The following is a 12,002-nucleotide window of genomic DNA, read 5'->3' as shown; positions in this document are numbered from 1 at the left end:
CATTTGAAAACCATTGAAGTAGGTTTCTATTTTCAATCTGTCTACTTATCCTGACAATCCATCTCTGTTTTCTTTAAAAAAAAAAAAAAAAAAAAAGATTTAAGGCAACTTTACAGTAATGTATACAATTCTCCGGGATATTTTTTCTCTCCTTCCTAATGAGACTGTGAGGACAAAGGGCAAATAAAGAGACGGAATGTAACCAGAGGCAGGAAAAGATCAGCATACTGTTTCCAGCAGCCTCTTTTGTAGTGTCTTAGCACTGGCCTTCGTCTTGAACTACAAATGCCGGGCACTTGCTATGACTGTATTAAAATTAGTCCTGCTCTAAATACTATTTTTGCGACGTGACAGCAGCCCACAGTGATGACTTACTGGCCACGTTTAACCTCCTTTTGCCTTAGTCATTGGTATTTCACAGGGACATTGTTTGTCAGGACGGAGTCCAGACTGAGTGGCTTTGATTTTGTGTCAGGACCTAATCCCCTGGATAGACGTGCTTTCTTTCTCCATGTTTGGGTTCTCGTGGCTTCACTCTGGAGCAAAGAGCTGTAGTCCTAGGTGTGCAGGTGCTGCTGCAGCTGCTGATTATAAGCCGTGACTCCCAGCAGCCCCTTGCTGGGGGAGAGCCCTGCTGCCCTGTGAGGTGGGTCTCCCGCTACATCGTTATCTAGGCGCCGCGTGTGTCTTTACCCTCATTATACCCCGTGTTGAGCCCCATGGTCTCGCGGTAATTACCTGCTCCTCCCAGCCTCCCTCCTCACCCCTACCTGTAACGAAAGAGAAGAACGGAGGAGGGAGCATGTCACTGACAGGCTGACAACCGTGTTGCTGGTGCAGGAGGGGGCATGCACCCCACAGAGCAGATCACAGGCTGGGGTCCTTGCGTTTTTAGGAAATGCTTTCTCCCAGGGGCCCGTTCGGTGTGGCCCACTTCTGGCATCCCAGGGGCTGTCTAACAAGCAAATACCCATGACCAATGTCAGGAATCAGAACTGTTCTGGGATTATGTCTTTAAAACTCTGCAAATCCTCTTTTGAAATATATCCTCTGCCAAGAAATCCTTTAGGAAAGGTAGCGGTTGCTTGTTGGTCTCCTCCACATCATTGTTTTGTGTGTGTGTGTGTGTGTATTTTTTTTTTTTTTTTGGATCCTTCAGAATACAGATCTCCAACTTAATTGTCTCCCTTATGAAAAACATAAATGTGTATGCAAATTTGCAAATTTGGACTCAATAGGAAAATGTCTGCATTGATCTTGTAGAAGGGAAAGGATCCAGTCAGCTACTCAGTTTATCTACGTGTGCTTTTTTTTCTTTTTTTTTCTTTTTTGGCTTTCAGCACATTGGAATCTAATACTCTGTACCATTTTGTTTTACTAACTGTGTGCTTTTGAGAACGATACATGTTTCATACCTTTTAATAGAGGAATTTAGCTGTAAACCTTATAATTAGCAGGTTATTGTACAATGTAGATACTGAGGGTGTTGAATTTGCTGTGACAATGGGTGGCTGGAGGGGTGGGTTCCACCTTACTTTTGTATGTCTTCACAGGGGAAAGGTTGTGGGATTGAGAGCACCAGATTAAGTTTTTTCAAGTACACAAAGGGAGGGCGCCAGAGTTGCGGGTAAGAAATGTATTGACTCCCTCCTGTGTCACCTCTGTGTTGCTCTCCCCAGGGAAAGGCAGGTATGGTGAGGTGTGGAGGGGCAGCTGGCAAGGGGAGAACGTCGCCGTGAAGATCTTCTCCTCCCGGGATGAGAAGTCATGGTTCAGGGAAACAGAATTGTACAACACTGTGATGCTGAGGCATGAAAATATTTTGGGTAAGTACAAAGATAATCCCCTCATTAATTTTATCTAGAAAGAAATAATTGCCTACCTTTGCCCTCTCCAATTTGGTGTGTGTGAATTCGCAAGTCTCCCCTGAAAAGTGATAATAGGAATCATCAGCATTTATATCATGTTCAATTTTCTTTTAACACTAATTTCTTGTTTAAATCTGCAAAGAAGCTGAGTTTGAAGATTCTCTGGATGGTGAAAATGAAATCATTATTGCTAATTCTTATTCTGTAGGTTGTTATTTAAGCAACAAGAATTTACCCCATATTGTTCACTTCAAGGCTTCATCCGTTGTTCTACTTACCGCACCCTTTTTGAATATTTATTGAATCAAACTAAGAAAGCTCTTTGGACGATTTCCTAGAGATTCACAGCTCCCAGGGACATCGTAATTAAATGCACGTTCCCTCAAACTAGGCATGGTTTTCAAAGCCCAGATTTACAGAGGGATTTAGCATCCATTTTAATTTGGAAACGAAAGCTTAGAACCATTTGTGAAATCTGTGAAGAGCCCGCTAAAATACTGCTGTAGAGGTATAAGAGATGAGAATGTCCTTGTTCCCTTTGACTTCTCTGGTTTTGGAGCGTTTTCTCAGGGTGTTTATGCTAATACATGTATGATGAATGCTGCCCAGAGTGCCTCTTCAATAGTGGATAGAAGGTTTATAGAGAAATTGACTCTATAGGATAGTGCTGGCCACTTCATGGCTATTGGTGAGATTTGGTTCATCAGAAGGCCATAGCCAGAATTTATTTCTATCCCATTACTGTCAATTTGGTATTAAACCTGAGTCAGGTTGTCTGCCAAGAATGGTTCGACAGTTGTCTAAAGTTTCTCTTTAACAGTGTGGTGATGTGTTCCATCTTTGAATTGTGTGTTTCTGCTATTGTCTTCTCCCCTTGTCTTACCTGTGGGGACCTAGCTGTCCCCCAGTTCTCCTTGCTCCTATCGTTGCTGTTGGTCTCCGATCTGCAGTCCATGCTGGACTCCCATCTCCGTCCATCTTGCTACCCCGAGTTATGTTTCACTGCGCACAGCCAAGATACTCCTCAAAGTGCTTTTTGACGACTCCTCCATTGCCTGACATTGGTGCCTTCTAGGCGAGGCTGTCCAGACTCCTTATTTGTTGGGGTCCCAGGGAGTCTTAGATTTCCTCTATGAGTATCTCCGGATGGCAGTCACTTTGGATATCTGCCATTACTTGGGATCACCATGAACATTAAGGTGTCTGTGCCTTTGTTCGTGGTCTCAATCATGCATGATCCCCACCCCACACTCCAGCCACCCATCCCTCCATGACAAAGTCTCAGTTCCTTTCCAGTTTCTCCCAGTGGATTTACTTGTGCTTTTCTGCCCCCCCCCCCCAACCCCTATGTTGCAGCTGTGCTGTAACTCTGATCGCACAAGTTTATGTCACAGCTAGATGCATATGTAGAACAGCAATGATCATTACCGTGCAGTAAGCACTGCTTTAAGTGCGTCATGTGCGTTTTCTCCTTTCAGCTTCACAGCCATAAGGGCGTAGGTACTCTTGTTTTTCTAGTTGTAACTGATGAGTTAACCCATCAGGTCACACTGTGGAGCTGAGAGTCACACTGGGCAGTGTGTCTCTTAACCACAGTTCTGTACTTTATATGGTAGTTAGCTAGTTGGGATTCGATGATGAGAGCACGAGGTGAAGATTCATCCACAGTCAGAATTAACCCCAAATGCCCCACTTTTCCCTCTGACCCTGGGACAGACAGGGTGAGCCACAGAGAAAGCGTCAGTTGTGTTCAAAGTTGTGATGTACAGGGAGTACTTCTCTTTAAACAGTGGAATGACTTGTACTATGCAGGTGCACATACTCGAAGAAGTATGGGGGATCTGGGGTTCATTAAAGGAAGTGCATGTTCAGGCATCCCTTCTCATTCTCATGGGCTCACAGGTTCATTGAGCAAAATGCACTAGATATTACAGGGCCGTGCAAATAGTCACTTTATCGGTGCCCTTGAGTTAAATGAACCATGATACCCTCCCATTGTCACTGAGGACAAGAATCACTTCCATTGCTTTTGCCATCACATGCAGTACTGAGGACAGTACCTTGCACATGCTAGGTGCTCAGTAAATATTTATTAAATTGGATTTAATCATAAGAGAAATTTGAAAAGTCACCTTCACAACATGATTCATGTGAGAAGTGAGGTTCCCTTAGTGTGACCACCTAGGGCAAAACACTGTTCATTTCTTATTACCCAATGACCCTGGGAAATTCTGTATCTCTGAGGTCTTTCTACCTTCATCATACTTACAGCTGTATGGACTGATTTCACCATGTAGTTCTTTTGACTTTAAAAAGAAAGCTTATGGGGCACCTGGGTGGCTCAGTGGGTTAAGCCTCTGCCTTCGGCTCAGGTCATGATCCCAGGGTCCTGGGATCGAGCCCCACGTCGGGCTCTCTGTTCAATGGGGAGCCTGCTTCCCCCTCTCTCTCTGCCTGCCTCTGCCTGCTTGTGATCTCTCCCTGTCAAATAAATAAATAAATCTTAAAAAAAAAAAAAAAAAGCTCATAGAGAGGCGTTTGGGTGGCTCAGTGGGTTAAAAGCCTCTGCCCTCCGCTCAGGTCATGATATCAGGGTCCTGGGATCGAGCCCCGCATCGGGCTCTCTGCTCCACAGGGAGCCTGCTTCCCTTCCTCTCTCTTTGTGATCTGCTTGTGATCTCTGTCTGTCAAATAAATAAATTAAAAAAAAAAAAAAAGGAAAAAGAAAGCTCATGGAAATTCACCAGTTATTTGTTTGTCTGTTTTGATTGGCTTCAGTTTTGGGGGGCTAAACTTGGTCACAGTTCTTCCCTTGCTTTGCCAGTTTTCTGTATTTAGAGACTTTAAGGTTTTCTGTGACCTTTTTCCTTTTCTATCAAAGGAGCATCTTATATCGAATATTAGATCATGATTTCCCTCCCACCCTGGAGTATTACAAATTCTAGCCCCTCAAAATCAATCAGTCACACACACACACACACACACACACACACACACACACACGTTTACACATATATGCATACATACAACACTCTGGGCCCTCATTGTTTATCCCCCTACAACAATATCTTTCAAATGACTAGACTCAGCTTTCAACTCTTCTGCTCTGTCTGGTGTAGAAGTCAACAGCCAAAGGGGTAACAGGAGGCTGTGCTGGTTCATAGCAGGAGCAGTGGTCGGGGGATTGGAGACGCTGGTTTCTACTCTCAGCACCTCCAACATGCCCACTGTGTGACTCTGGTCCAAAGTTATATGTTTCTGAGCATTCTTTCCCTCATTACTAAGACCAAGGGAGTCGAGTTAATGTGAGAATTTTACTCCAAAGTCTCATCTTGCATGCTTTTTAAGAAATGATTGTAAAATAATGCAGCTTACTGTTTTAGTCGTATGAAGTGGAGAGTTCAGTGATACATGTACGGTCAAATAGTGCAGCGTCTGCCACCCTCCATCTCTAGAACTGCTCCGTACTCTGAAGAGATACCTCTTGAGCATTTAATCGGACTTTCCTGAGACCCATGTGGAAGTAAAGGAAGTTACCCGCAAAAGATATTACATTGCAGGGTTGTTGTGGTTTTCACCGACCCCTGAGCTATTCTGAAACGTAATAGTAACCAGTTATTCTCGACACATCCCTTGTTAGGCATCGTATGAAGTGCTGTACCTATAATTAACTCTTCCGTTCTCACTGTACCCATTTGAGGTGCTGCTGACGTTATCCTTATCTTACAAACGAGGAAACCAGGGTGGAGATTTTATATGACTTGTGTGAGATCACCCAGCTCGGGAATGGTGGAGCCCGTCTTGGCACCCAGCGGTCCAGCTCCAGGGCCCAGCGCTCTGCAGCCCCCATGCCCCACTGTGGTGGCCTCAGTCCTCAGCTGTCCTAGCTGCCTGGTTCCTGGGAGAGTTGCCAGGGAGAGGCTCACAGGGGCTACGGATAACCTCACTAACGATTTTGGGTTTTATTTTCCTTCCTGAGGAGCCTGGGAGGATGACCTAGGCTGTTAAATAAGAGGTTTTTACTCTAAACACTTTCTCTCCCCATTGTGAACACATCCAGTGGCTGTGCCAGCGTTCCAACTTAGAAGTACCTGTTCAGCCTTCACGAACAGGAGAGTGCTTTGATGGAAAATGCAAAAATTCCATAAAAATGCCCTCGCATTCTGAAACAAACGTAGTTCTATAATTCACACTTGGGAGATAAACAGTTAAAAAAAAGTCCTGCCTATTAAAAAGTCATTTTTCCGGAAGGTCTAGAGTGTAATTAACGGGACAGACAGAATCCTTCTCTAAGACCTAAGGGGCTTAGGGAAGGTGAGAGAATAAATATTTATTTGTTATTTATCTATTTATTTAATCAGAGCCTGCTCTCCCTTGGGCAGAGAAATCAGTAGAGGCTACATAAATACACAGCAGTAATTTAATTTCTTTTGAGTGGTACTTATAGTTTAGGATATTTATTTTTGAAAGTCTCATTAATGATTAATACCATTTGGTTTAAAATGATAAAGTAGAAACATCTTTCCTAGTAAGAATAACTAATATCTGAGTACACATTTTGATTATTCATGTTATGGCAGCAAAGGGCCCCAAGAGAAGTCGCTGTGGGGCCACAGAGACATATTGGAGAGAGGGAAGGAGTGAGAGTCTGAGGCTGCCCGTGAAAACTGGCTTGGAGGGCAAGAAAGAGAGAGGTAGGGGATCAAGGTGTGGAGACATTGCTTTGTTCACTTCACAGATGTCCAATGGATACAGGTGTCACATTGTCTTTCTCTGAGTAGAAGTCAGAGCTCCCTGTTGGGGGCTGTATGGCATAGTGGTTAAGAGTATGGGTTCTGAAACTGGGCTGCCGGGGACCATTACTAGCCTTAATGTCAGTGCTGTCCTCTGCTTCCTTCCTGTGTGAGTGTTAGAGGATTATATGCAGAGTGTCTAGAAGAATTGTGTCTCGCACTTTGTTAGTCCCAGTAAGTACTAGTTGCTTCTATTGTTGATGACGACAATCAAATAGGGGACCTTTTCTTTATTCCCAGAGTTTCCTGTATGAGCTGTGGTGTGTCCACATGGCTAGCACCAAACTTGGGATCAACGACAACTTAACAGATATGTGATTTGGCATGTCCTAGCAGCACTTTCATTACTTATAAACTGAGAACAATGATATCCGTATTCCTGGTGTATTGAGAAAATTCTTATGAGAAAATGTGTATGAGAGCAGCACAAACTTTGTATCACACTCTGTGCAAGTGTGAGGGATGTTCTGCCTGTTTCTGTTTTCCGGGATTCTCACACAAGGCTTTTAATCCTGCCTCAAGCCATGTCTGTCTGTTTTTTTTTGTTTTTTTTTTTTTAAATATTCTTTTATTTATAAGTCCCAGATGTCACTACTTGTAAGCATGTCCATTAGGCGTGTATATTTTATATACATGTATCAACACGGAGTATATACAATGTATATTATACACATAACATATACTAGAGAGAGAGAGAATGCACGAGTGAGCAGGTGGAAACCATGTCTGCAGTAGGAGAGACAAGCACATACATCACAGTTTATTTCGTAGGTTGGGAAGTTCTAAAGTTCATTCAGTTTGCTCAAGGGTCCCCTCAGAATGTTTAGAAAAATCTCTTCCTACCTCCTTATTGGCATCTGTCATACCTCACTTCTTTTCAAGACCACTTCAGTTATCGCTTCTTTTTTTTTTTTTTAAAGATTTTTATTTATTTATTTGACAGAGATCACAAGCAGGCAGAGAGGCAGGCAGAGAGAGAGGAGAAAGCAGGCTCCCTGCTGAGCAGAGAGCCCAATGCGGGGCTCGATCCCAGGACCCTGAGATCATGACCTGAGCCGAAGGCAGCGGCTTAACCCACTGAGCCACCCAGGCACCCCAGTTATCGCTTCTTGATGGAAGCCTGTTGGAACATCTTGTCTGAATTACTAGGATTCCCTATTCTGGATACATGGTGCCCTTTGCAGATCTAACAGTACTTTTCATCGTATTCATTACATGATATTGTAATTTTTGCTTTCTGTATCTGTCTGCTTTTCTGGCCAACAGACACTATCATCTCAGTTTTCTTGTGTGACTGACAAAGAGCATCACGGATGCTTATTATATTTGGTTTCTTTTTTATTTGATGAGTAGTCAATCATGTAATATGAACTTAGCCCTTTATCTTACATCTGAACAGAGATAACCCAGAGAACCTAAATGAGTTGCCCAGTATTATACAGCAAATTACAGGCAAAGTCAATACTGGAACACAGGTTTTTAGATTTTATGTTTTTTATTCTTTTTGGGTGGCTGATGAATAATCTGAGCTTGGAAAATGAACATGATAAAGAGTTTGATACTATCATTACAGATAAACACAAAGATATTATTCCTATCTGAATTGTAATGCAACGTAAAATCTTTTTAAAGGATTATTTATAATGAAAATGAATATGGACATTTCCTGCTCATTAGAAGTGCCTTTTTATGGAAGTAGGAAGAGTACTATGTTTTTCTGTTGATGCCTCTGTAAACCTTTCATGGCAGTTGGTTAGTTTAGTTATTTTTTGTTACAGGTGACATCTGTTGTATGGGTCACTATCTCCTTATACTAAGAGTTAAAATGTGAAATTCTTACATGTCTGCTAATTTTATTCTTGCTCTCTCCAGGTTTTATTGCTTCAGACATGACATCAAGACACTCCAGTACCCAGTTGTGGTTAATCACACATTATCATGAAATGGGATCGTTGTACGACTATCTTCAGCTCACTACTCTGGATACTGTTAGCTGCCTGCGAATAGTGCTGTCTATAGCTAGTGGTCTCGCGCATTTGCACATAGAGATATTTGGGACCCAAGGGAAGCCAGCCATTGCTCATCGAGATTTAAAGAGCAAAAACATCCTGGTTAAGAAGAATGGACAGTGTTGCATAGCAGATTTGGGTAAGGTTTTAAAAATATTTTTTTAATTACAGTTTTTATGTTTGTTGTTACTCTGTTGGTTAGCTAGGTCACATCCATGCCCCGTCCCCTAACATCCTGTTATGAAGACTTCAAGCATGCAGGCAAATTCAAAGAACTTCCCAGTGAGTATACCCACTACCTAGATTCTCCCATCAACATTTTACTGTTCTCAAGCTTTGTCCCATATCCATGCCTCCCCACTCATCAATCTGTCTTTAATCATTGATGCGTCCCCAAGTGAATGACAGAGGAAAGAGCCCTCTCTTCTCAAGACTTGAGCATGTATACCACGGTGTCGTGCACTGGAGTCTGTCATTTGTTGACTTTTTTCCTCTTTTTACCTCTTTTTACCTCTTTTTACCTCTAGGTAAAATTTCAATTTCATGCAAAATAAACAAATCTTAAGTAATATATTCTCAGAGTTCTGACAAACGCTGTAAAATCCAAATCTCTTGAAATTCAGACCCTCACATGATCTTGGAAAGTCACTTCCAAGTAAATTGCTCCTTTAGTCAGTTCCTGACCGGCCCACCCTCAGCAGCAACCAGTAATCTGTAGCATTTACACAAAGTAGGTACACAATTAAATAACCTATGGAATGAGGGGCCTCCGGGTGGCTCAGGCGCTTAAGTGTTGACTCTTGGTTTTGGCTCAGGTCATGATCTCAGGGTCGTGAGATTGAGCCCTGTGCCACGGACAGTGTGGAGTCTGCTTGAGACTCTCTCTCCCTCTCCCTCCAGTCTCTCTCTCCCCCCAAATAAACAAATATATAAAATCTTAAAAAAAACAAAAAAACAAAAAACCTCTGGAATGACTTCATCTTAAAAATGGCTTCTAAAGTCATTTTTCTGTAACCATGGCAAAATTATCAGTCAAGAAAGAGGAAAAATATTCTGGAACAAATTCACAGTTTGCCCTGCTGGGATATCTCATTCCTGTGGTGTTAGGGTAATGCTCAGTTTAGCTTTAATTGCATTATAAATAAGATTAGTTTCATTTATAGTGACACTGTATAGAAAACCATAGTCAAGTTGGATATTGGCTGAATAATTACACTAATGAGAACTGAATTGTAATCTTGGTTATTCATTTCAGTGGACTATGGAGAGTCCTCACTCTATTTGATTAAAACATGGTTTATATTATATTCATATCATTGTAGTCATTGTGAGGCTGATAAAGGTTTGGGCAGTATTAGCTCTTGTATATACATGATGAAATATATTCTTATTTTTTAGACAAAGGATTTGACACATCCAGAAAATGTATTTCTTTTGAAATTCTTTAAAGTCTTTGTATTCATGCTGAGAATTATTTTACGGTATTTTGCAAGTGTGAGAAGAAAAATATTTAAGTTAGCGTTGAAAGAGTATATGGCTCTAAAGTTTTTTGTGGATAGTTTTAGTTGTGATGTAGAGGACTTTTATGGCCATGCCCTGGCTTTTGGAGCAGGAGGATTTGAACTTGAATCCTGGCTTTCCCAGTTATCACCCCATATATCTCTGCAGATATTTTAATCTATTTACCTGCCCAGAGTGCAGGACTGCTTCTACTTGATTGAGGGGCTTAGCAAGGAACACTTTAGCGTTTGACACTCTGCACTCTACTTCAGTATTGTTTCAAATGTTCATTATGTGCCCAAGTATTATGCATGTTACTCAAAATCAATCATTATGTAACTCACATGGTTCCTATAAAATTCAGAAATTATTATACTTGCTTGGCAAATAGTAAGCATCAGATGGTCACTGCTATTATAGTACAGAGGTCTAGGGGAGATGGAAAATTGAGGACGTTGTTGGCTTTGGTTATAGGACTTGATAGGGAGTCAGAGGGGTTTTTCAGTAAATCCAACTAATTAGTTATTCATTTTTCTTTCTTTTGGCCTGTAGCCTTCCAATTAGACATATGGATTTGTACAAAAATCTGTGTTAAGGTGGTACTATTCAGCGGGTAGTTTCTTGGTACCGAAGACAGCTCTGATGACACCGTCATTTGTGTGTCACTTTATACCCAGAAATTAAGGATCCCTCATTTGAAATCATGTTCTGTTATTGATACTGCAGAAATACCAGTATTCTATTTATTTTTCTAACTCTTTATTATAAAAAAATCAAACAAAATGACTGAAAGAGTAGTAAGTATAATGTTCATTTGCACAACACCTAGATTCAACAATTGTTAAAATTTTGCTATTTTTGCTTTATATGTGGGTGTACATCTGTCTTTACTCATACATTTGAAAATAAGTTACAGACATCACAACACTTTACTCCTAAATACTTCAAAATATGCCTTCTGCATATTTTATAGCACCGACAATTATTGATAATTCTTTAATAGCATTTAATGTCCATTTTCAGATTTTCCTAGTTTTCTCAAACAAGAATTCAGCCAAGGTTTACACATTGCATTTGGTTGTTTTACCTCTTTAGGTAGCGTGATAATTATCTATTACTGGGTAACATATTACCTCTAAAACTTAGCAGCTTAAAATAACACAAATCTGCTATCCTATGTCATCATCTGAGGGTCAGTAATCTTGGCATGACTATACCCTCTGGTTCTGGCTCAGGATCTCTTGTAGGGGTTACACACTCCAGCTGGCGAGTAGAGCTGCAAGCGTCTGAAGGCTTCGTCAGGGCTGAAGGAACTCCCACTTCCTGCCACCAGCCATGGTTCTAGTCACATGGCTGGTGGCAGGAAGCTTTAGTCCCTGGTCTGGGGGACCTCTCCACAGGGCTGCGTGTGTGTCCTCATAACACAAGAGAACTGAGAGAGAGCAGAAAGGAAGCCATGGTGCCATTTATGTCCTAATTTTGAAGATCTCCGCTCACTTCTGCCGTGGTCTGTGTGACTATCCAGCCCACACTCAGGGCATGGGGAATTGAGTTTCACCTCCAGATGGGAGACGTTTCAAAGAACTTGAGGACATATTTTTAAACCACCACGGCTAGTATTGCTGTGATCTATTCAAACTACACCTTTTCATATTCTCTTATTTTGACTCTTAGGTTCTGGAAATGGTAGAGAAGTGTATACGTTTCGGGAGATGTTCACCACGGCTACAGAATCTTGGGGTTGAGTAGAAGAATCAGGAAAAGGAACCAGTCTAGTAGAGTGAATGCAGTTGCTGATTTCTCTCCAATTATTAAGGGTGCGATACCATGTG

General features: G+C 41.7%; 1 protein-coding gene across 2 annotated transcripts in view; it reads left to right on the top strand.

The window, feature by feature from the left end:
- Positions 1-12,002, top strand: part of ACVR1 (activin A receptor type 1) — a 75,967-nt gene that overhangs the window by 43,344 nt on the left and 20,621 nt on the right. For both annotated transcript variants that reach the window (XM_032857856.1, XM_032857855.1), the window contains exons 6-7: positions 1,680-1,826; positions 8,534-8,809. In XM_032857856.1, the coding sequence (XP_032713747.1) occupies positions 1,680-1,826; positions 8,534-8,809 (423 nt within the window). The remainder of the gene's footprint in view (positions 1-1,679; positions 1,827-8,533; positions 8,810-12,002) is intronic.

The sequence above is a fragment of the Lontra canadensis genome, unplaced genomic scaffold, assembly GCF_010015895.1.
Source record: "Lontra canadensis isolate GAN:19392208 unplaced genomic scaffold, GSC_riverotter_1.0 scaffold13, whole genome shotgun sequence".
In the NCBI taxonomy this organism is placed as follows: domain Eukaryota; kingdom Metazoa; phylum Chordata; class Mammalia; order Carnivora; family Mustelidae; genus Lontra; species Lontra canadensis.
The sequence above is the reverse complement of the archived record's forward strand: the minus strand, read 5'-3'. Positions and strand labels throughout refer to the sequence as shown.